Genomic DNA, 24,146 nt, shown 5'->3' on the forward strand with positions numbered 1-24,146 from the left:
TAGATTTATTTGTTTGAGGCTGGCGCCGTGGCTTAACAGGGTAATCCTCCGCCTGCGGCGCTGGCACCCCGGGTTCTAGTCCCGGTCGGGGCGCCGGATTCTATCCCGGTTGCCCCTCTTCCAGGCCAGCTCTCTGCTATGGCCCGGGAGGGCAGTGGAGGATGGCCCAAGTGCTTGGGCCCTGCACCTGCATGGGAGACCAGGAGAAGCACCTGGCTCCTGGCTTCGGATCAGCGAGATGCGCCGGCAGCAGCGGCCATTGGAGGGTGAACCAACGGCAAAAAGGAAGACCTTTCTCTCTGTCTCTATCTCTCACTATCCACTCTGCCTGTCAAAAAAAAAAAAAAAAAAAAAAAAAAAAGATTTATTTGTTTGAAAGCCAGAATTACAGAGGCAGAAAGAGAGGTCTTCCATACACTGGTTCACTCTCCAAATGGCCACAATGGCCAGAGCTGGGCCGATTTGATGCCAGGAGCTTCTTCCGGGTCTCCCACATGGATGCAGGGGCCCAAGGACTTGGAGCATCTTCTACTGCTTTCCCAGGCCATAGCAGAGAGCCGCATCGGAAGTGGAGCAGCTGGGACTTGAACCGGCACCAACATGACACTGGCACTGCAGGCGGCAGCTTTACCCACGACACCACAGCACCGGCCTCTGCCTGGGTCTTTAGTTCTAGTTTCCTCCAATGTCTGGCCAGGCTTCTCTAAACTAACATTTCTAATGTCTTCCACCCTTCCACTTGGAATCACTAAGGACAAAAGCGGCCCTGCCCTTGAGGCCCCGCTAGCTGCAGCCGGGTGAGTAGAAGCACCTTGGCGAAGTCACCTGGGACCGACTGGTGAATTCAGTCGCCATGGAGTCCACTCACACATCACCGGAGGCATTCAAATTGCAAAAGGTGCTTTGAGCCCGACAATCTCAGCTGGCTGCCCGCCAGACTCTGCCTCGTGGTCTGCTCCGATCCTTGTTTTCCTTTTGTTTCCCTCTTGAATGGGGACAAGCTACCGAGCTGGTTGGTTTCTAAAATGTGAAACCACTAGGGAAAGATTCAGATGGGGAGGACATATCACCCCAGAATATGCCACCCCAAAACAGCCCTCTTTGGCAGGTTGATTACTTCAGGTGGGTTATTTTGAGAGACTGCCGACACCGGAGCAGCTCTGGGAAGCCACCCTTTCGTCAAGGAAAGTGACATCAAGGACAACTTCATGAGTGGGACTGTATCAGAGGAGAGCTGCTCTGGGGCCCTGGGCCTTTCCATCGCTCCAGACATGTTTACTGACTACGCATTTCTCCCCCTTTCCCCTCCATCCCCCCCAGAAGCCGCAAACCCCCATTCCTCTCTGTAGCTCAGGGTGGCACCCAAGCTTCAATCATCAGGCCGCTGCTTGAGACTGATATTTTCACGGGACTCCCATGCACCTGTCTTATGTCAGGTGAATTCATAAACTGGCCAAAGACCCTAGACAGGGAGAAGAAAGCACTATTTTTCCTCCCCTGCAGTGCAAGGGAGCTGAGGCCCAGGTAAGGAAGAGCAGTGTCTGCAGCAGAGAGGCAAGGGCTAGAAGCTGGGGGCCAGCGCAGTGCCGTAGTGGGCTAAGCCTCCGCCTGCAGTGCCAGCATCACGTATGGGAGCTGGTTCGAGGCCCAGCTGCTCCACTTCTGATCCAGCTCTCTGCTATGGCCTGGGAAGGCAGTAGAAGGTGCTCCAAGGCCTTGGGCCCCTGCACCTGCATGGGAGACCTGGAAGAAGCACCTGGCTCCTGGCTTCAGATCTGCTCAGCTCCAGCCGTTGTGGTCATTTGGGGAGTGAACCAGTGGATGGAAGACCTTTCTCTCTGTCTTTCCCTCTCTCTGTAACTCTCTCTCTCTCTCAAATACATAAATAGATAAATCTTAAAAAAAAAAAAAAAAAAAAAAAAGCTAGAAGTTGGATCAGGAATCTGCCCAAGGGAGACCCCCTGGGGCCTTGCAGGTCAGTCACACCCTGAGTGATGGCAACCATTGGACAGTTTGAGTAGAAAAGCGACAGGGCTGACTCCCGTTGTAGAATGGTCATTCTGGTCACCATGGGGGAAAGCAAGACAGGAGCCCCAGGCAGGTGGCAACTGCTGCAATGAATGCCGGTGAGAGACGGCAAGTGGTTCCAGCGGCACCAAGGACAAGTGCAATTCTCAATATGTTGAAAGGGAAGCCACCCGGAGTCAAGGGTAGCTTTCAAGGTTTTGGCCAGGTGAGTAGAAGCAGGTGACTGTCCCTTACAGAGACGGGACAGCCTGGGCCAGGGTGAGACAGCAGATCTGGGGGAAGATGCGGCCACTGATCTGCTTGTGACTGGGTGAGCTGTTCTCTGCCTGAACTTGTTTCCTCATTTGTACAATGGTTATGATAACTGCTCCCCTGCAGGGTGGAGGTGGCGAGGACTGAGTGGCCATGAACTCCGAGGCTCAGCATCTCCCAGCCACAGCCCTGGGCTATCACACGGCCGTCACACCTCCACTTCCACAGCAAGCGACGGGAGGAGAGGAAGAGAACGCCTACGGTTCACTTCCAAATGCTGGTTCACTTTGAAAATGCCCACAATGGCAGAGGCCGGGCCGGCTGGAAGTGAGCAAACCAAGTCACATCTCCTGTGAGGGTGGCAGAGACCCAGCTGCTTGAGCCCTCATCACCTGCTCCCTTCCAGAGTACAAGACAGCAGGAAGCTGGACCCACGAGGAGAGCTGGGACTTCAACCCCGGAATTCCAATACGGGATGTGTGGCATCTCACCCACTACACCAACTATCCCTCACCCCCACCCCCACCCCCAGACACATGTATTTGAACCAGGAGAATGACATACTAAAAAAAATTCTATCTCTATCTCTATCTATCTATCTATCTATCTATCTATCTATCTATCTATCTATCTATCTCCCAGGCTTATAAACCAACTGGGATATACCTGGCCACCTTGTGGAACCTCATTTAATCCAAGGCGGCTGAAGTGGGTGGAGGTCCTGTCCTAGAGTGGGACTGTCACTCAGCTGTGTCCAACCGTGGCCAGCTATGAGTTGGATGGGGCCTGTGCTTCTCTGCCCCATACACCTGCCCAAGCCCCAGGTTCCCTGTCCATGTCACTCTGAGCAGGCCTGGGCTGTAGCCTGACTGCTTCGGAGGTTTGGGTGAACGGGTCTCACCCATGGTTCCATTCCAGTTGCTCGTCCCTGGCCCTCTCAGTGACTAGGGTAACAGAGCAGGGGCCCAGAGGCCAGAAGACTCAACACGCCGCAAGTAACACAAGGAGCAAGTGCAGTCTGGGAGCCAGCTCTGAGGGCTATACCCAGCCCCAGGAATTTCCTACATGTGCCCCCTCCTCCCACACTACAGGAGAGGGCCAGCCTAGCCACTCCCCCCCCAGCCCCCAACATACCAGGTGCCGGGGTGACAGCTGTCTCTTCTGTGCTTCTCCACCCACCCAGGCAAGCTGTAATGGGTGGGGCCGAGCTGGGTGGGGCGACCCTGTGCTGTGTCCATGAGGCTGTCTCCACCGCAGGCAAAGCCAGCCTGGACGGACTGAGCAGCCATTCTGAGCGGTGAGAGCTGGGGGACTGGGAGGGTGGGGACTGTCAGGTCGGGGGGGAATCAAGAGCCCCCCAAAGGAAAAACTAGTATTGGCAGGGGAAGAGCTGCTGGACGGGGTGGGGGGGGGGATGGGGAATGTGGGGCCTGGAGATGTGCATGAGCAAGGGGGTTAGAGCGATGGAGGGTGAGAAGGGTGGGGACAGCAGGAGCACCTGGAGGCCCAGACTGGCAAGTTGCAGGTCCTAGCTCCAGCTGTATCACTGCCTTGGCTCCATCTCCCTATACCTCGCCAAGAGAAAGAGCTACTCAAAAGCAGAAAACAGTCCAAGAACTGAGGTCTGGGAATGGGAAAGCAGGAGGCGAAGGGAGGAGGAACCCGTGGTCACCCCCATGTCTTTGCAGGCCGAGGTGGTAGCAAGAAGTGCCAAGTCTAGAGCCTGGGTTGCCTTCACAGGCGGTGACCCTGCCATGCCCGCTCCCCTGCTGCCGCTGCTGCTGCGAACGCTGCTGTCCCGTCTACTGCTGCCCGCTGCCCGCCTGGCCCGCCAGCACCTCCTGCCCCTGCTGCGCCGGCTGGCTCAACGCCTGGGCTCCCAGGGCACGCGCGAGGCTTTGCTGGGCTGCTTGCTGTTTGTCCTCAGCCAGAGACAGCCGCCAGACGCCTCTGGGGAGGCCTCCAGAGTGGACCGACCGGAGAGGAAGGAGAGGTTAGGCCGCCAAAAGTGACGCTGGGAGTCCTGCCAGCAGGTGTATTCCTCAAAATGCTGTCTTTTGGATTAACAGAGCCCTGGCAGCAGCCCGCCTGCTGCGCAGAAGATGCAGTGGGGTCTGACACGAGAGGGGTCTGGCTTGGACGTGCCTCTCACCTCCCAGCAGAAGCGTGTTTCTGGGGGCCGGTGTCACGCTGTAGCAGGTTGGGCTGCCACTGCAATGCCGGCATCCCTTATGGGCGCTGGTTCGTGTTGCGGCTGCTCCACTTCTGGTTCAGCTCCCTGCTAATGGCTGTGAAAAGCAGCAGAGGATGATGGCCCAAGTCCTTGGGTCCCTGCCACCCACGTGGGAGACCCAGAAGAAGCTCCTGGCTCCTGGCTTCAGCCTGGCTCAATCCCCAGTCGTTGTGGCCAATTGCGAACTAGTGGATGGAAGATTCTGTCTCTCTCTCTCTCCCTTTCTCTCTGTAACTCTTTCAAATAAATAACATCTTTTAAAAAATGTGTTTCTGGAAGGTAGCCCGCATCTAGCGGAACCCTGGGCACTGCCCTTCCTTCCTCCTACAGGTCCTCTCAAAGCTCTCTCCTAAACCATCTCTGGCCTCAAGTGGGGAGGGGAAGCAACCTCCAGGCAACTGAATGGAGGGGGACACCAAGGTGCCATGGGGGACACTGCTTAACCAGCATGAGTGACACGTAGCAGAGAGACGACATTTGAATCCAGGCTGTCTTCTAGAGACCTCCCTGAAAAGAGGAAGAACTCGGGGCCAGCATCCAGCAGGTGCCCAATAAAGATTTGTTGAAGTCTCTGGCCAGGTAGCTGAGGTAGGGGCGGCAGCGGGGGGCGGACTGAGGGCCAGGCTTCCTATGGCCACCTGTCCACGGTCAGTCTCGGTGCTCACAGCCTGGAGGTCTCTGCAGCATCTACCCTCAGTCAGCAGGTGCGCTGTGACCCAGGCAGATGGCTGGCTGTCCCTCACAGCCGCCAGGAACACGCCCTGGGGCGAGTCTGCAGCCTCGGCCCCCAGCTGCGGTGGGGACAGGCAGATTTATTTGCTGAGGGATCCCGTGAGCCCTCCCGGGTCGCCGGGGTGGGGGAGACCGGAAGAATTCACTTCTCTACTTTTCCTCCCAGCCGGAGGCCCCCGGGACTCCCACAGGGGCTGTCAAGCATATTTGCATCGCGGAGCCCGGGGAGTTTGCTTGATCCCAAGCAGTATCCCCCAGTCCCGGTGCGAGTCCTGGGCTCCAGGTGGCGAGGGTTAGGAATACAGGCCCCTGTCGCGGTCGGGGGCAAGAAGCGGGACCTCAGCGGCGACTGCTCCCCACACACCCCCGCAGGCCTTTCCACCAGCACTGCCCACACCATCTGCTACCTCCCGGCTCCTCAAAGCCGGTGCACGTGCCCCCCCCCCCCAAGGCGGCCTGCGTGCGGGAGGGAAGGGGAGAGAACGGGGTAAAGGGGGGCCGAGTCGCCGCCCCTCTGCACCGTCTGCCGGCGGCACCTCCCTCTCCGGCCCGGGGGCCCCTCCCACGGGGCCGGCCGGGGCCTCTCTTCCCGCCCGCTTCGCGGAACGCCGCACGCCCCCGAGCGGCGAGCGGCGGGACAGAGAGACGGCGCCGAGGCGCGGGGCGCGCGCCAGGACTGCCGGTTGCAGCCTCTCCCGCCCCACGGCAGAGACGGGTCAGATCGGGTGCGGGCGGCGCTCTCCGGCCATGGCTGCGGCCACAGCCCCGAGGTGAGGCGGCCGAGAGGGGTACCGGGAGTCCGCCGGCCTGGGAATTCCCGCCCCCTGCCCCCAAGTCCGGACGCCCCTGCAGGTGCGCGGGGGACGGGTGGGGGCCGCGGGCGGGGACCGGGCGGGCCGGGGTGGGGGCGGGGTCTGCGCGGGTCTCACGCCTCCGGCTGGGCGGGCGGGGCTGGGGGACTTCCCGGGCTAAGGGACTGTCCGTCAGAGATGTCGCAAGCTTTGGTCTCTGGTGGAACGGCTACTTTTCTGGGACTTTGGAGGCCCGAGTTGGATGCCTGTCTCTCAACCCCTCTCGGCTCTCCCCCGAACACAGGTGCCCAAGGTCAGAGGGCAGAGGTGGGAGCCGGGAGGCCCAGACTAGGGAACAGAGTAACGCCTAGCTGAACCCTGATCCGGTAGCCACCCTGTGTACACACCTGCCTTTATTTACAACGTCTTATTCATCGGGGGGTTCTTTGTATTAGCTTCGATCTAGAAGCATTGCATTGGATGCATCTTGATTTACTGAGTTTTTAGCACCCCTTTCATATTTTGTGCCTCGGGCAAGTGGCTCACTGGCCTCTCCCTAGTCCCAGCCCTGCGGTGAGGCTCAAGAACTTGAGTGTGTGCAGCTGACAACGCCCCAGCTGCAGCAAACATGCTTCCAGCCAACACAGATGGCTTGTGGGTGACAGCTCAGAGAACATGGCCTGGGGTGGACAGGACTGTGTGCCCCAGTGGTGGAGAGGCCCTGCTGGAGGCTGCAAGGGGGACAAGCCACAATCCTAAATAGGGTGTGTGGGGTTTGCAGCTGTACCAGCCCAGTCCTACCCACTCCACCCTGTGCCCAGAACCTGAGGGACTCTGAGTAACACTGGGCAGAGTGAAGAGGACTGGGCAGACTGACCCGTGGCGAGGCCTGTTTGAGTTGGGCTCCCTAGGCTGTCCAGCAGAGGGCCCTAGCACCCAGCAACTGTTGCTGCCTGGGGACATGGATGCGCAGGGGTGTGGGTGCTGGCTGGGGGCCCAGGTATGGTGTGGGTGTGTGCCAGATGGGCCTGTTTCCAATAGCAGCCCTGGCTACTGCCGTCTGCCGAGCAGGCCAGGCCCCGTGGGGGTAGGGGAAGGAACCAGCCTTCCCCAGTTGGCCGGGGGACCATGACCACTTCCCTCCAGTCTCCATCCTCATCCAGCCCCCATTGCACATTGCTGTAGCCAGTGACCACCGGCCTGGGCATACTCCCTGACCACCAGGCCTGCCACCCCCGCAGGGCTAGGGCAGGGAAAGGAAGGTGGGAGGGAGGCAGGGGGTCAAGGGAGAGAGAGCTGTGGGCTAGGAGAGGAAGGGAGAGAGACTGGACAAACATGGGGGTGGGCTGGAGAGACATGAAGCCACTGTGGGCCATGGGGCAGTGCCTAGAAAAACACCACCCAAGCCCTTCTTCCTGTCCTCTGTTTGCTTAGGGCCTGGCTGGGGTGCGGGTGGGGCACAAGCCCTAAGGCTGGGGGACACACTCCCTCTGGGATGGCTTGGGGGGTATCTGCTGATTCCAGGCAGAACTGCTTTCTCCCTGGGGCCCCAGGGTGTGAGTCTGCACCAGCCCTGTGATGTTATTATAGACTGCTAATTGTTCATTTGTGTCTGTGGCTTCTCCCGGGGACAGGCCCCTTGGGTCACTAGGAGTGGCCTGGGAAGCCTGGATTGGATTTGCTCCCCCTCCGGCTCTCTCCAGCTCTGAGTGCGGGCATAGGGGCTGCAAATCACACTCCCTCACACTTACACACACACACACACGCACGCACACACATACGCACGCACACACACTCCTTTAATGCCCATCAGAAAAGGAGTCCTGCCCTCCCTGGGAGATTCAGGAGGGACCACCTCCGACCACCTCCTCTGCAAGTCCACCCCTCCCTCTCCAGGCAGGGGGAGGATGTGGGGCAGAGTGAGGCTTCCAGGCAGACAGCAGCAAACATCCCCTGGCCAGGACAACAGGATTTGCTCAGGATATAAGGCTGTTCCTGGCTTTCTCTCTTCCCCTCCCCAGCCGTGCCTCAGTTTTCCCAAGTGCTGAATTCAGAAAGGGTGAATCACCAGGGGGTTACTCCGTTCTCCTCCCCAACACACACACACACACACACACTCACACACACACCTCCAAGACAAAGGGGTGGGTGGTGTGTTTGTGTCTGTACCAGGAGGGGGTGGGGAAAGCTCACCACCAGGTCACAGAGGAGATTGCCCCAGGGGATGGGGGTGGGCACAAGCCTTGGAGAGGGTTCCGGAAGGAAGACGGTGGCTTGGGGGGGTCCCAGTGTGTAGTAGCGGGAAGGGTGAACGGAACCTGTGAGGAGGGGTGAGGACCTGGGGGCGGCCTGAAAACTGTGGGAGCGCAGGCTATGTGAATGGATGGGAGAACCCCTAGATGGAATCTGGGGTGGGGTGTGTGGGCCTAGCCCCGGCCCAGAGGGAGCCCAGTGTCGGGTCTGCCCCCTCCAGCCCCATGTGCCCCATGATGGGCTAGGGCAAGACCCAAAGAGGTTCCACCCACAGAAATAGGAAGGAGACCGGGCGGCCAGGGAGCGCAGGGTCACGGGGTGGGAGGCCAGGGCGTCCGGCGCGGTCGTGGGGGCGGGGCTCTGGGTGCGCCGCTTTGCGGGGAGGTGGCGGCGGGCGAGGGCCGGGGGCGGGCCCAGCGGAGGGCGGGTTTGAAAAGTGCTCGGGCGGGCGCGGGAAGCTGCGGAGAGGGCGCGCAGATCCCAGTGCTGGAGGACTCCTTCTCCTCCAGGTACTCCTCGGGGCCTGGATGTGGGGTGCTGGGCACTGCCGGGGCGGAAGGCGCCGCTTCCCTCCCGCCACGAGGGCAGGGCGGCCGGGCCTGACAGCTTGGCGGCCGGGGGAGGGGACGCCGGGCGGGGCCCCAGCTCCCCGGTGCGGAGTCGCGCAGCACGTGGCGCGCACAGGCCGCAGCGCCGGGGGACCCTAAGGGGAGCCGGACCCCAGCAGCGCGTGGGTGGCTTGGCACCCGGGCCCAACACTGGCTGTCGCCACGCTGACCTCCGCCAGGGGCAGGCGAGTGGCCCGTTAATCTCGATCGATCTCCTTGTTGGTCCAGGGGAGGGGCCACGCCGCTAGCTGCGCCGATTAAGGGGGGATGGGGATGGGGGGCCGCGAATGGAGACGTGGGAGCCGGCCCTTTACTCCCCTGCCTTTTATTGGCGCAACTGGCACCTCGGGTCCCTTATTCCTGGGCGCCTCCTCGTTTACTATCGGCGAGTGGATGAGTGACACAAGGGCAGCCCCCCCAACCCCGCCCCGGCTTTCTTCCCTGGGGCGAACAGTGATGGGTGAAGCCTGGCTCCCCCTGCTCCCGCCCCTGACTCCTCTCCAACGCCCTGGCCGCCCCTTTGCCCACTCCTCTCAGTAATCCGAAGCCCCTGTGTATGTGTGTGTGTGTGTGTGTGAGATGGGTTGGGAGTGGAATGCTTTATGCCTGATGTTCAGGGAGGCTGCCATTGAACTTGGTCCCCACTTTATTTTTTCCCCTTTCGTTGGAGCAGAGCGGCTTCTGTAGGAATGCTGGGAAGCAGCCTTTGCACCCCTCCGCACCCCACAGAGCCTAGATTAATTAATCTGTGCTTGAGTTTGAATCACAGCTCTGGTCCTAACTATCCCTGGACCTTGGGCGATGTCTCCACCTCTCTGAACCTGGGCTGGCCCATCTGTTCAGCGAGAAGGATCTGATACCAGTTTCCCAGGTTGTCAGGACAAAGGGGACTCTGCAGGTGGTGGTTGGCCCCGTGTGGGATGGGGGAGTGAGAATTTGAGGGTGTGTGTAGAAGCTGGGGAGCAGGAGAGGGGTCAGGAGCCTGGGGCAGGGAGGTCCTCTGTTGGGTGACGGCTTCCTGGGCTCCATCTGGGCAGGCCAAAGGCATGGCTTGGAGGAATACCAGATGCCCTGGGCTGCTGTCAAGTCCCTGGTCGCTGCAGGGCGAAGACAGACAAAAACAAAAACATCTAGGCTGGCTTAGGCTTGCTGAATGTCAGGATGAGAGCAGCAGGTGGGCCACTGTCCCTGGAGTTCACTTGTGTTCAGGAACTGGGGTGGGGGCAGCTGGAGCCAAGGGAGGCAGAAAGAAAGCCTAGGCCAGTTTCGCTGAGGGGAAGGGGCACTTTTGTCCCCACCCCAACCTCCCATCTGCTTTGAGGCTGCACCTGCTCTGAACTGCCTGCAACTTGCCTGTGGGGTGCGGGGTGGGGCACAGGTGTCCTCACAGGGGTGGGGGTGCCCCCCCCGCCCCGCTCCCATTCCTCTAGGAAATATCAGTGCTGTTGTTCACCACTCCATCTCCGGGTGCCTGGAGCAGTGCGTGGCTGGGGTGCTGAGGTCCTGTCTAGATATCAAGGGGGCTTCAAAAAGTTTGTGGAAGAATGAATTAAAAGATGAATTTCTTTTGGTGCAAACGTTTCTAAAATCCATGCGTACAGAGGGTCTTTTAAAATGTGGAAAGTGCACGTGCTGAAAAGCTGTACATGGATTTCTTTTCTTTTTTGACAGGCAGAGTGGACAGTGAGAGAGAGAGACAGAAAGGTCTTCCTTTTACTGCTGGTTCACCCTCCAATGGCCGCTGTGGGCGGCGCACCACCGCGCTGATCCGAAGCCAGGAGCCAGGTGCTTCTCCTGGTCTCCCATGTGGGTGCAGGGCCCAAGCACTTGGGCCATCCTCCACTGCATTCCCGGGCCACAACAGAGAGCTGGCCTGGAAGAGGGGCAACCGGGACAGAACCCAGCACCCCGACCAGGACTAGAACCCGGTGTGCCGGTGCCGCAGGCGGAGGATTAGCCTATTGAGCCGCGGCGCAGCCTGAAAACCTATACATGGATTTCAAAAAAATTATTTACACCAAAAGAAACTCATCTTTTAAATTTTTATTTATGGTTTTATTTTATTTGAAGGGCAGAGAGAAAGAAAGAGAGATCTTCCATCTGCTGGTTCATGCCGCAAATGCCCATGACAGTTCCAATCAGGAGCCTGGAACTCAATCCAGGTCTCCCCCACGGGTGCCAGGGTCCCCGTACTTAAGCCATCAGAGTTGCCTACCAGGGTGCACAGTAGCAGGAAGCTGGGTTGGAAGTAGGGTAGCTGGGACTCGAACCCAGCAATCCAATATGGGATGTAGGCATTCCAAACAGTGGACTTAACGCTTGTGCCAAACACCCACCCCTAAACTCACCTTTAAAAAAAAAAATGCAAGCTGTTTATTTGCAAGGCCATTAAGAGAGAGAGAGAGAGATCTTGCCTCTGCTGGTTCGCTTCCCAAATGGCCACAACCGTCAGGGCTGAGCCCACCATGAAGCCAGGAGCTAGGAACTCATGAGGGTCTTCCATGTGGGTGGTAGGGGCCATCTGCTGGTTTCGAAGGTACATTAGCAGGGAGCTGGGTTGGAAGTGGAGCAGCCAGGAGCAGCTTAGATATTCCATCCCAGCATCACAGGTGGCAGCTTAATCTACTGCACCACAATGCCAGCTCCTAAACTCATCTTTGAATTCTATTCTCCCGCGAGCTTTCTGAAATCTCCTTGTGTTTGTGGAAAGAACAATTGGAAGAAGCCCTCTGCCTCTGCCCCTCCCTCTCCTCTCTGTGCTGGGGTCTGTGGACGCCCTTTGGAGAGGCTGGACTTTGGCCAGGGAGGGTGGGAAAGTCCCCCCTTCCAGAGTCCCTGGGGACCAGCTGTGTGTGTTTGACGCAGGGCCTGGAGCACACTGCACCTGCGAGCAGGCCCGCCCCTGCCCCCTGCTGAGACTCCTGCTCTGTTATCTCCCGAGCAGCAGGGTGGTTCTGTATCTCCTGGGAGTGCTTCTGTGCTGGCTGGGGAGGCTTCTGAGAATGAGGCCCGGGCAGCCTGCGGGGTTCTGCCCTGATAGGCCCAGTGCCACCCTCTTCATTCCAGACCCTCATCCAGGAGCCCACGGACAAGTCCTGTCGCCCGAGCCTGGGCTGGGACCACCTCCTAGGGACCGCCCAGGCCCCCTCTGCCTCGGCCCTTCTGCCAGTGAGCCTGGGCATCCGGTGAGTGCTAGACAGGGAGGGTGGGGATTCTGTCCTGAGACCCAGATAGTGGGCCAGGTCCCCTCAGGCCCGTGGGGGGGGGGCTGTGCTCCCAGACCCCTCTCCTTTCTCGGGCCAGCTGCAGGGGCGCTGCTGAAGCCGCTGGTGCTGGGGGCCCCTTATCTTCGGGGCCACCGTCAGAAAGGGGAAGAGGACAAGGCCTGGGATTGAGTCAGAGGGGAACTGAGGGGGGATGGGGTGGCCCTAGGGTCAGGCCTAGGGGTCGGGGTGGGGGGGTGGGGGGGTGGGGAGGGACCAGGCCAGGCTGTGGGAAGGGCTGTGTCCCAGTCCCATTGTGAAATCTTTTCTTGGGAAAGTGGCCAAGGAACTAGGAAGTCCCTGGGCAGCAGCTGGCAAGGAAGGTTTAGGTGTCACCAGCAGAAGCTCTAGTCTAGGGGGCACCAGGAGGGGAACCCCCCCACAGCCCACCAGGAACGCAGGGGCTCAGCAGGGAGGGTGCAGGGGTCACACTTGCAGAGGAACCTCGCCTTCCCCTCCCCCCCACCTCTGCTCATTCCTGCCTTTGTGTCTGTCCTCCCATTGTCACCACGGTGGTCCCTGACCCTCTCCTGTCTTCCCTGCCTCTCCGACTGTCTCTCCCTCCCTCTCCCTCCTGCTTCCTCCTCCTTCCCACTGCTCTCCACCCTCCTGTCTCCCAGCTTATAAACTGCTTCGGCTGCTGGATAAAAATAGCGGTGGCAGCGGCCAGGCGGGGAGCCAGGTAGAGCCTGAGCAGGCAGGGGGCCCCGACAGGACTGGGCGGCTGGGCCAGGGGCCCGGGTCTGGGGGGTGGGGAGCAGTGGCGTGGTCCGAAGGGGCAGGGCCCCAGGGGGGTCCCGTGGGATGTTTCAGCTAGCTGCTCTGTCTGCCCTGCCGCCGCCGCCTCCTCTCCACCAGAGACTCAGGCCGGCTGTGGGGAAGCAGGGCCAGGACAGGGCCTCACTGTGCCTCTAACCCCAGCAAGTGCCAGAGGGAGGGAGCTGTGAGCCGGGCACCACCGACAACACCGCCGTCACCATGACGACCAGTCACCAGCCACAGGACAGGTACTGGGAAGGGGACCTGGGCTGGGGATCCAGGGGGCTGGGTGCTTTGGAATCCGAAGGCCGGTGCTGGCTGGCCTTGCAGCCAGGTAGCTATGAGTCAAGTGCACCCCAGGGCTGGGGAGCCTGCATGCCTTGGCGGGGTCCTGGCCGGGGTGTCTGGGTTGGCCGCCAGAGTGGGCGAGCAGGCCGTCAGTGTTTCCACTGCTGCTCTGTGGCGGGCCAGCGGCTCGCGGCTTCTGCTGCCGACTCCGTGGGGATAAAGCTGGGCAGCGCCTCTCGTTCCAAGGCACACTGGGAGAACTGCCCTCTGCAGCCCGCCCAGCTCTCCCGTGCCCCTGGAGCCTGGGACCTCCCTCAAGTTCCATCTGGGGCTCTGTTGTACAGAGAGAGAGAGAGAGAGAGAGAGGCTGTACTTAATGCACGCTCTCCACGGGGACAGGCCCTAGAAAGTGACCCGCGCTGTGAAGCCAGGCCTGGGGCCCGGAGCTCTCTCCTCCTTCCACCCTGAGCCCCTGAACCCTTCCCTTCTCCCCTGCCCGAGGCTGTGGAACCAGGCCATTTCTTTTATTTATTTATTTATTTATTAATTTATTGAAAGACAGAGTTGCAGAGAGGCAGAGAGAGAGAGAGAGGTCTTCCACCCGCTGGTTCACTCCCCAAATGGCTGCAAGGGCCGGAGCTGGGCCAATCCGAAGCCAGGAGCTTCTTCTGGGTCTCCCACGTGGGTGCAGGGGCCCAAGCACTGGGACCATCTTCTGCCTTCCCAGGCCACAGCAGAGAGCTGGATCAGAGGTAGAGCAGCCGGGACTTGAACCGCTGCCCATTTGGGATGCCTGTCCCTGGAGAATGAAGGTCACTTCCTGGGAGTTATTTGGAGGAGAGGGGATTTTAGGAAGCATGTAAGAAGCGCAGGCCCTGGTGGCTCCCACACTTGGTGGTGCCCCAGCCCAGCCTCAGGTGTCCCATGGCCCTGCCCTGAGTCCTCACTTCCCAGCCTCTATCCCGTGTGCTCTAGCCTGGGAGTGTTCCCTCCATTCTGGGCCTCTGAAGCAAGCCTTTAGCTTCCCTATGGGGTGTAAAGGAGGGAGGTGGGGGCTGCAGTTGTAACAGCTCAGATCCGTCCGCTTGGGGGCGCTCCTCCAGCCTCCCCCCAACCCTGCCCCCGTGGGGGCCTGCTGGTGGCTCCGGCCAGACCTGTGTCCTCACTGCCACCTTTGTGCAGAGTGCAGCTGTTGGCCTTGAGGACGCGGAGGGGGGGGGGGACCACACACATCTAGAGATCACGATGGGAGGGGCCAAGGTCACTAAGCCCTGCCTGAAGGGCTGTAGGCCTGGCCAAAGCCAGGTGGCCGTCTTGGGCAGCTTGGTGTCCCTACAGTGAAATAGCTGAGCAGGCCATCTCTCAGAAGGAAAGAGGCTTGTTTCGGCTACAGTCCTGCAGGGTTATAACCCAAGGCTGGGCGGACCCCATTTTGGTTTGTCCCCTGGGCGTGGCTTCTTGCTGGCAGAGTCCCCAGGTGGCACATGGCAGGAGACAGGGAGCGTCTGTCCTTACAAGAGTCCCCAGATTGGATAATGAGGGCTCCAGCTTAATGTCCTAATCCGGCCTGGGCACTTCCCAAAGGCCGGACCACGGTGCGGTGTTTTCCAGTCTTAGCACCACCGTCAGCGTGTGACTCTGTGGCAGAACCGCCCAGTGTGGCGGCCAAGTCATGCCCAAGCCGTAACCGTGGCCCTCACTTGGGCTCAGGCCCAGCGGATGTCCAGGGGCCCTGTCTGTACCTCCTGGCCTGCCCCAGGTGGTATGACCTACAAAGCCGGTTCTGACTGGCTGGAAACAACAGCACTAGCTCCGTTGCTCGCAGCCACTCCCGGCCACCCGCCCGCCTTCTCCACTAGGTTCCAGAATGGTCTGGGAGTTTCCTGACCCCACAACCCTCTTCAGGGAACCACATGGTCTGGGTCTCTGCTCAGCCGGCGTAACCGCTTCCAGCCTGCCTGCTGGGGAGCGGAAGACACTGCCTGCCTTCTGCCTCTCCCGCCCTCCCCAGCCCTGCAGCAGGCCCTCCACAACCCTCCCCGGATGTGTGGGTCACTCTGGTCCCCAGCCTGCAGGGTCCCCCGAGTCTTCCAGGGCTGAGAACCATGGTCCGTTCAGTTGAGTCCTTGGGCCCCTCCCCCTCGCCTCATCTGACCCCCCATCCCCTGTCGGAGGACACCCAGGAGCACGCAGGCTCTTGGACGCAGGGGACAGCTGGGAGGACTGTCGGGCAGGGAGGGAGGGCCTTCCCCAGGGTGGCTCTCCCCCAGCCCCCCCTCCTCCCATTGCAGATACAAAGCTGTCTGGCTTATCTTCTTCATGCTGGGGCTGGGCACACTGCTCCCCTGGAATTTTTTCATGACGGCCACTCAGGTGAGGCGGGTGGGCAGGGGGGCGCTGGGCTGCAGGGCACACGTCCTCTAAGCCCGCAGGGCCTGGCTCTGTGCCTGCAGGCACAGGCAGAGAGGGAGTGTGCGTGCAGAGAGGTTCCAGTGCCCCTCTGTGCAACCCCTGCAGTATTTCACAAACCGCCTGGACATGGCCCAGAACATGTCCTTGGTCACTGCTGAGCGGAACAAGGACATCCAGGCCTCGGATGCCCCCGCAGCGCCGTCGCCAGAGCACGGCCCTCTCAGTGCCATCTTCAACAACGTCATGACCTTGTGTTCCATGCTGCCCCTATTGCTCTTCACCTGCCTCAACTCCTTCCTACATCAGAGGTGGGCGCCCACCCCCTCCCTCGCCACCCGCACCCGACCCCCGCCGCCTCCCGCACCCCTCGGGGCTGAGTCCCAGGCCTGCCTGCCTTTCTGGCAGGATTCCCCAGTCGGTCCGGATCCTGGGCAGCCTGGTGGCCATCCTGCTGGTGTTCCTGGTCACAGCCATCCTGGTGAAGGTGCAGATGGACGCTCTGCCCTTCTTTGTCCTCACCATGGTCAAGATCATGCTCATAAACTGTAAGCCCGGGGCTGGGAGGGGCCGTGGACTGAGGCCAGACCCACCGTAGTCAGAGAGGAGCCCGCGGGCCCTGGGCAGCTGGGACCGGGGCTGGGGGTGGAGGCAGAGAGAAGGAGCTGGGTGCAAGGCTGGGTGACCGCCAGCCCTAGCGCCCCTGCCGACACCCACCTTGTCCCCAGCGTTTGGCGCCATCCTGCAGGGCAGCCTGTTCGGTCTGGCTGGCCTCCTGCCCGCCAGCTACACGGCCCCCATCATGAGTGGCCAGGGCCTGGCCGGCTTCTTCACCTCGGTGGCCATGATCTGCGCCATCGCCAGTGAGTCCTCCTGCCTTCTTGCCACTGCCCTGGGGGTGTGGGGGAGGGGACGGCCGGTCTCTGACCACTGGCACCGTCCACCCCAGCTGGCTCGGAGCTGTCAGAAAGTGCCTTCGGCTACTTTATCACAGCCTGTGTGGTTGTCGTTCTGACCATCATCTGTTACCTGGGCCTGCCCCGGCTGGTGAGCAAATGCGGGGCGCTGAGGCTTGGGGGTGGCGGGGTCCAGGGCGCCAGGCCCAAGGTGATCTGGGGCTCCCGCCTCTGACCGCCCCGCCCCGGTGCCCACTGTTCCGTAGGACTTCTACCGCTACTACCAGCAGCTCAAGCTCGAAGGGCCCGGGGAGCAGGAGACCAAGCTGGACCTCATCAGCAAAGGTTCGCAGGGCGGGGGCGGCGGCGAGGACAAGAACAGGCACCCTGTGCTAGCTGGCAGCCAGAGGCTGGGGGAGAGCCTGCATGACCTGGAATGCCCCAGGCATGTGGTAGCAGTTTCAGGTCGGGGCGGTTGGGCCCTGGGCGACTGAGCTGCAGTGAGGCCAAGGGCTCCAAGCGACCCCAGCCCCGCCGGGGAGTGTCTGTGCCATCTATGGCTCTGTGTTCTCCACAACTCAAAGACCCTTCCACCCCACCCCCACCCCCGCTCCAGGAGAGGAGCCGAGAGCAGGCAAGGAGGAGTCTGGAGCCACAGCCCCCAGCTCCGAGTCTGCCAGCAAAGGCCACTCCATCCGAGCCATCCTCAAGAACGTACGTGGGCACTGCCCTCCCCTTCCTGCTGGCCAGACGGTGGTCCTTGCCCCCAGCTTCTCTCCCGGGCGGAGGGCTGGGGGTCGGGGGGAACCTGGCGAATCCCCTTCCCCTTCCCTGTAGATCTCAGTCCTGGCTTTCTCCATCTGCTTCATCTTCACCATCACCATCGGGATGTTTCCCGCTGTGACCGCTGATGTCAAGTCCAGCATCGCCGGTGCCAGCGCCTGGGGTGAGGACGCTCTGGGCGCCCAGCACGGGGAGTGGGGCACAAAGGGGCCCTGGGTACCTCCTCTCCGGGTGCAGTCCGCTGGTTCCTCTGCCCCTCCCAGGTTGGGAGCTGAGGCCCCGTGAGGGCCAGGGTGGCCGTATCTGACCCTGGCCACCAGCATCTCCTGCCATCTCCTCCTTCTCCAGGGAACTACTTTATTCCCGTATCCTGTTTCTTGACTTTCAACATCTTTGACTGGCTGGGCCGAAGTCTCACGACCGTCTTCATGTGGGTGAGTTGAGGCAGCGCTGGGGGTGGGGGCCCCAGCCGTGAGACCCTGAAGGGGAGCCCGAGAGACGAGGGGGGTCCTTTTTCCTTTTACATCAAGGATTCGTTTATGAATAGCCCAGTGTGCAATCTTAAGTGTGCAACTTCCTGTAGAGACGCGTGTGTGTGCTCACACACCCTGATCAGGAGGTAGATGGGCTCCATGGGGCCCTGCGTCCCCATCAGTAACCCCACCGAGTGCCAGACCTGGAGGTGGTCTCGGTGCAGGCTCTCGGGGCTGAGGCTGTTTCCGGTCCCCCTCCCGCCACTGCAGCCTGGGAAAGACAGCCGCTGGCTGCCGGGCCTGGTGCTGGCACGGCTGGTGTTCGTGCCGCTGCTGCTACTGTGCAACGTGCAGCCGCGCCACTACCTGGCCGTGGTGTTCGAGCACGACGCCTGGTACATCTTCTTCATGGCCGCCTTCGCCTTCTCCAACGGCTACCTCGCCAGCCTCTGCATGTGCTTCGGGCCCAAGTGAGCGCAGGGGGCGTGGCGTGGGAGGGGCAGCCGAGGGAGGGGCGCGCCGCGGGGCTGAGGTCCTGCCCTTGTCCTTCAGGAAAGTGAAGCCGGCTGAGGCCGAGACGGCGGGAGCCATCATGGCCTTCTTCCTGTGTCTGGGTCTGGCGCTGGGGGCCGTCTTCTCCTTCCTGTTCCGGGCGATTGTGTGACCACAGATGGACAGAAGGACTGCACTGCCTGCCTGCCTCCTGTCCCCTTCCCTCGTCCTGCCCGGGCTGGGCACGAGTGGCCTGGAGGTTTTCTCTTCTAGCTGACTTCTGCTTGCTGTGCTGGGCCCGGCTGCCCGGGCCTTGAGGTCACAGCCTCTGTGGATGGACGTTGGGGACGCTGTGGCCTTTTAAGGGGCGCAGTCAGGGAGGGGTGCAGCCTCTGCACTTGCGTGAGTACCCCCACACCTGGCTGTGAGTGATCCCTGCAGGACAGGCTCCTGGGCTCAGAGGGGATGTGTGTATCAGGTCCGTCTGTCTGTCTGCCTGGACGGGGACGGGTGGGGGAACCCAGGGGACAGGACTGACCGTTGTAGGGTCTGATCCGATACCCCCCTCCTCCTTCCTCCCCGTGCCCGCCTGCCCCTCCCTGTGCCCCCCTTCCCATACTCCCACGCCTCATCCCTACCCATCATGCACCCTGTACAGTGCCGTTTTACTGCCTTTTTTATACTCGACAGAAACCAGGTGCCTTCAGAGGCTCTCTGATTAAATAAACATTTTTGTCTCCTCAATGGTTCCCTGTGTCCTCCAGCCGTGGCTTCCTGCCCTGGCCACCGCAGAGGGCCTGCAGCCTGTGAGCCTGGGCGCCGAGCAGGATCCAGCAGGGGCTGGGTCTCAGAGGAAGGAGCCGCAGCGCCCCCTGCTGGGGCTTCAGGGGAGGGACCGGCGTGGAGCCAGAACACCCTGATTGTTGGCGCAGACTGCGGAAGGCCAAGTTTTTCTCTGCCGACTCCTTCCCTCTTTCATAGGACTGGGGACAGACAGCTCCGGGCCTCTCCTTTGTCTCACTGCCACCCCCTTTGCTCTGTCCTCTGCAACCCTGGCCAGCCCCCCTCCCCCCCGCCCCCGCTCCAGCTCCTGGCCGCACTCCCACACCACTGGCAGGCAGGAAAAGGCTAAGGCCTACCTGGCACCCTGCCCCTACACCAAAGCTTGGCCCCGCGGCACTTCAGGGAAGCAAGGGTCCTATGTGGTTGCAGGGGGAGCCCCGACCCTCTCCTTCTCAACGGTGGGGGGTGGGAAGGTGAGGAGGGACCGCACTGTCTGAGCCTGTGAGTGGAGACTCCGGTCTGCGGCCTTCCCGGCTGGAAGTGGGTGCAGAGCCCTGGCCACGGTGCCCCCAACCCGGGAGCCCCTCAGGAAGCCTGCGTGTCTTCCCCGGGTGCCTTCACCTCCTGCCTGGCCTTTTGGGACATACTTTCTGATCTCATAATCCACCCCACACGTGGCCACCAGAATAGCTTGAAAACAGAGCCTGGAGCAGACTGCTAATCTCAAGAGCACTTCCGGTTCCTCCTGCAGCCGCAGCTGCACTGGGCAGCTCAGGGTCTTCCTCTTGTGCCCTCTCAGCACTTTCGTAACGTGGGGACTTCCATCACACTCTGATCTTTGCCTGGCTCCCAGACTGTCCTGTCCGTTTGTGTGGTTAGGGTCTCTTCCTGGCGTTGCAGCTCTTCCGGCTGTAAGAGCTATCCCACAGCATGGCGTTCAGGGTTTCCACCTATAAATGGGGGGGGGGGGGGGTTTGCGGGAAAGGGGCTGCCACTTCTGCGGCCTCCTGGCTGCAGTGATGACTTTCGGCCACAAGAGGGCGCGCTGCAGGCAAAGTCATGGGGGGGGGGCAAGAATGTCCTCTCTCGGTCCTCAGCATTTTGCCCCCATGAGGTTCCGAGGGTTGTGCATCCACCAGAGACCCTGGCTGGCTTCGCACAGAAGGGTCTGTGTCCAGCTCTGTCCTCCCTGGGGTGGCTGCCACTGCAATGCACGATTGTCCCTCCTTCCCCAGCCAGATGTTGGGGCCTGAAGCTCTCTTGCAAAGCTAGGAGCCTGAGGCCAGCAGTCAGGCTGGGAAGTGGCGAGGAAGCCTTAAGCACGAGCTGGGAGTTGGTTGCATCCGTGTGTCCTTGGGCGTGAATATGGAAAGAGCGTGGGGAAGGTGGTAACCCCGGGGGAGTGGCCGGGGGAGTGGCCGGAGGGCCCAGTTGTTGGAAAAACCACTAGTTACAGCTAGAGAGTGTTCAAAATGGAGGTGAGCAGAGACATGCAGTCACTGTAACAGACCAGCCCCCCCTGAAACGCAAGGCTGCCCCACGCACAGAGTGGCCAGCAAGTGGGCCAGGCCCGCGGTGTCCACGGTCCCCACCCTGGCCCCAGCCCCGGCCCTCGTCACCTGTTCTGTGCCCTCATGCACTCCTTCAGCCTCAGAGGGACCCGGCCTACGGGGGTGGGGCCTGGGGGTGGGGCCTGGGGCGCCCTGTGACCCAGCAGGGTGGCATTCTGGCTCCAGGCTGCGGGGTGAGGGCGAAATCGAGTCAGCAGAGCCCAGAAGGCGTTGCCTGCTCCCCGGTTGGGATTCAGGGCCCAGGTGCAGCCCTGGCTCCTCGCCCTTAAATGTCCTTAGAACGGGTCCTGATTTCTTGACGAGACCCGCAGGGCATCTGCAGAACAGCCTAGGTGAAGTCCCCAGAGCCACGGGGCGCAAGGGTCAGTGGGACCAACCTGGAAGTGGTCTGCACAGCCCCCCCACCCCGAGACTCGCTTCCCTCCCTGCTCCCCAGCCTCCGGAAGCTTCCAGAACCAAGCCTCATTAATTCCACCCCAGCCATTTCCAGTGTGAACCAGCGCTCACGGGGCGGGAGCGGGCGGTCCGGACCCTGCGGACCCAGCGCGCAGCCGGGGAGGGGGCGAGGAGGCGACCAGGGCCTGTCCCAGCCCCACCCCGCGCAGAGGGGGAGGGGAGAAGGGTGAAGTCACCCTCCGGAGCGGCCCCCACCCACTCAGTACATCTAAGTCCAGGCAGGTGGGTGACCAAGGATGTCAGACCGACTGCACTGGCCCCTTGTGTCCAGGTGACCTTGAAGGACGCACTTTCCTGGCCGCTTCCGTAGTTACACTCACCCTGCCTACCTGGCCGGCTGTGACGCTGCACTGAGATACTGAGCAGGGAGAGGACTTAACACTCTTCTGCTGTCACTGTCTTGTACACCTGTCCCCATCCGACCCCGGATACCCCTGCAAAGTCATGACCAGTGCTGTGCCCACTCCAGAAAGCCAAGGCGGCGGAAAGGGTAAAGGATGCAAAAATATGCAAATTGCAAAGCTCCAGGTAAGTCAGTCTGCCCCGCCCCCACCTGGTGGTCCATTGCCTCTGGATCCCAAGCTTCCTGGAACACAACTCATGTCATCCTGCCCCAGTGAAACCAGCAGAGTCCTTCCTGGTGCCTAACCTCGGCCCCCACTGTGTGCTACTTCCTGTCTGCCCAGCAGGAGGTGAGCCAGCCGACAGCCCAGCAGCCCTGCGTACCCAAGAGGAGTGACTTGTACCTGGACAGGCCAGGCGGCAGGCAGAGCAGTTGAGTAGGGCAGGCTTGTTTGTGGTGCCACCTGCTCTGGCATCTGCCCCCGACTGTAACTCGCTCTGGGCTGAACCAGTGTGGGGTCTGGTTTTACCTTGGTAGTCAAGGGAGGCCCGGAACACCACACGGCCCAGCCACAGACGGAAAGGGGTGCCTAGTGCGGGTGATGGTGGAGGACAGACATTTGAGACTGCGCCAGCAGTAGCAAGGAAAGACTGAGTCACACCGTCAGCCGCTGGTGCCATGGCTGGCCTGGGCCAGGCGACACGCAGTCAGAGGTGTATTAATAGAGTAAGTTCCTGCACTTGGGGAGTGGCTCTCGCCCTCTCACCACATCCCCGAGTGATTTTGACCTTGCCCATGACTGCAGCCGGCAGCTTGATGGAGCCTGGATCTGCAGCTACAGCCTGGCCTCCCGCACATGCCTCTCTCCTCGGCGCCCACCCCTCCTCCCATGGTGGGCCTCTGCCCCGCAGCCCCCATTTCCATCGCTCTGCTCCGCTCCTCCCCGGCCTTCCTGCCTCCCCCTCCTCCCAGCTATGGCCGGTGTCGCCAGCGCACAGGTGTGTTCGCTTGACAGCATCGCTTTATTTAATTCAACAGCTGGAGAACATGTATTTTTGCTCAGGCACACATGGAGCATTTGCAGATATTTTATTTTTTATTATTTTATTATTTTTTTTTGACAGGCAGAGTGGACAGTGAGAGAGAGAGACAGAGAGAAAGGTCTTCCTTTGCCGTTGGTTCACCCTCCAATAGCCGCTGCGGCCGGCGCACCGCGCTGATCCAAAGGCAGGAGCCAGGTGCTTCTCCTGGTCTCCCACGCGGGTGCAGGGCCCAAGCACTTGGGCCATCCTCCACTGCACTCCCGGGCCACAGCAGAGAGCTGGCCTGGAAGAGGGGCAACCGGGATAGAATCCGGCGGCCCAACCGGGACTAGAACCCGGTGTGCCGGCGCCGCAAGGCAGAGGATTAGCCTGTTGAGCCACGGCGCCGGCCCGCAGATATTAACCACATTCTAAATTACAAATTTTCAAGTACAAAAACCAAACAAAAACAAAAACACTGGGACAGGGGCTGGCGCGGCACTGCAGTGGGTTAAGCTGCATCCCATATGGGCACTAGTTCGAGTCCCGGCTGCTCCACGTCTGATCCAGCTCCCTCTTAATGCACTTGGGAAAAGCAGCAGAAGATGGCCCAAGTCCTTGGGTCCCTGCACCCACATGGGAGACCCAGAATAAGCTCCTGGTTTCCAATTTCAGCCTGGTCCAACCCTGAATGGTTGTAGCCATTTGGGGAGTGAACCAGTGTCTGAAAGATCTTTCTATGTCTCTCCCTCTGTCTAGTTGCTCAGCCTTCCAAATAAATAAAATGAAATCTTAAAAAAGAGGGCTGGCGCCGTGGCTTAACAGGCTAATCCTCCGCCTTGCAGCGCCGGCACACCGGGTTCTAGTCCCGGTCGGGGCACCGATCCTGTCCCGGTTGCCCCTCTTCCAGGCCAGCTCTCTGCTGTGGCCAGGGAGTGCAGTGGAGGATGGCCCAAGTGCTTGGGCCCTGCACCCCATGGGAGACCAGGAGAAGCACCTGGTTCCTGCCTTTGGGTCAGCGCAGTGCGCCGGCCGCAGCGCGCCAGCTGCGGCGGCCATTGGAGGGTGAACCAACGGCAAAAGGAAGACCTTTCTCTCTGTCTCCCTCTACTGTCCACTCTGCCTGTCAAAAATTTAAAAAATAAATAAATAAATAAAAAAGAAAGAAATCTTAAAAAAGAAAGAAAGAGTAAAATACTTTTAAATTGATCAACAGAGATACCTTCAGGGAAATCAGAAAATCCTTAAAACTGAATTATAATAAAAATACTATAAGTTGGGGCCAGTGCTATGACATAGCAGTTAAAGCCACCACCTGCAGTGCTGGCATCCCGTGTGGGCACCGGTTTAAGACCCGGCTGCTCCACTTCTTTTTCTTTTTTTAAATATTTATTTATTTATATGAAAGAGTTACACAGAGAGGAGAGGCAGAGAGAGAGGTCTTCTAACCACTGGTTCACTCCCCAGTTGACCGCAATGGCTGGAGCTGTGCCGATACGAAGCCAGGAGTTTCTTCTGGGTCTCCCATGTGGGTGCAGGGGCCCAAGGACTTGGGCCATCTTCTACTGCTATCCCAGGCCATAGCAGAAAGCTGGATGGAAGTGGAGCAGCCAGGACTCGAACCGGCAGCCATATGGGTTGCTGGCACTGCAGGCAACAGCTTTACCCGCTACACCACAGTGTCAGTCCCTGCTCCACTTCCCATCCAGCT

The 24,146-nt window shown here is 60.6% G+C and overlaps 2 protein-coding genes across 5 annotated transcripts; both read left to right on the forward strand.

Annotated features, from left to right (window-relative positions):
• The first annotated feature begins 4,034 nt into the window (after positions 1-4,034).
• On the forward strand, positions 4,035-4,292 carry MYMX (myomixer, myoblast fusion factor). Its single transcript, XM_062187507.1, has one exon. It carries the CDS (start codon positions 4,035-4,037, stop codon positions 4,290-4,292), a length of 258 nt encoding a protein of 85 aa, XP_062043491.1.
• Positions 4,293-5,907: 1,615 nt separating this feature from the next.
• SLC29A1 (solute carrier family 29 member 1 (Augustine blood group)) lies at positions 5,908-19,004 on the forward strand. 4 transcript variants are annotated; one of them, XM_062186194.1, is made up of 14 exons: positions 5,908-6,015; positions 11,964-12,082; positions 13,082-13,167; positions 15,499-15,580; positions 15,725-15,927; positions 16,025-16,164; positions 16,345-16,479; positions 16,566-16,663; positions 16,779-16,857; positions 17,129-17,226; positions 17,350-17,458; positions 17,644-17,729; positions 18,039-18,238; positions 18,321-19,004. In XM_062186194.1, the coding sequence occupies exons 3-14, from the start codon at positions 13,139-13,141 to the stop codon at positions 18,430-18,432; spliced, it is 1,371 nt and encodes a 456-aa protein (XP_062042178.1). In that variant the 5' UTR covers positions 5,908-6,015; positions 11,964-12,082; positions 13,082-13,138; the 3' UTR covers positions 18,433-19,004. The 4 variants fall into 4 exon arrangements, with proteins under 4 accessions (XP_062042178.1, XP_062042179.1, XP_062042177.1 ...); XM_062186195.1 differs by lacking the exon at positions 5,908-6,015 and adding an exon at positions 6,016-6,097; XM_062186193.1 differs by lacking the exon at positions 5,908-6,015 and adding an exon at positions 8,714-8,798 and having other exon boundaries at positions 13,019-13,167.
• Positions 19,005-24,146: the final 5,142 nt, after the last annotated feature.

This window comes from Lepus europaeus, chromosome 3 (genome assembly GCF_033115175.1).
Source record: "Lepus europaeus isolate LE1 chromosome 3, mLepTim1.pri, whole genome shotgun sequence".
Classification (NCBI taxonomy): Eukaryota; Metazoa; Chordata; class Mammalia; order Lagomorpha; family Leporidae; genus Lepus; species Lepus europaeus.

Coding starts and splice junctions, on each gene's coding strand:
- MYMX (XM_062187507.1), top strand. CDS start 4,035: ATGCCCGCTCCCCTGCTGCCGCTGCTGCTGCGAACGCTGCTGTCCCGT.
- SLC29A1 (XM_062186194.1), top strand. CDS start 13,139: ATGACGACCAGTCACCAGCCACAGGACAG. Junction 16,165..16,344: donor CAAGATCATGCTCATAAACT/GTAAGCCCGGGG, acceptor CCTTGTCCCCAG/CGTTTGGCGCCATCCTGCAG. Junction 16,858..17,128: donor GCTGGACCTCATCAGCAAAG/GTTCGCAGGGCG, acceptor CCCCCGCTCCAG/GAGAGGAGCCGAGAGCAGGC.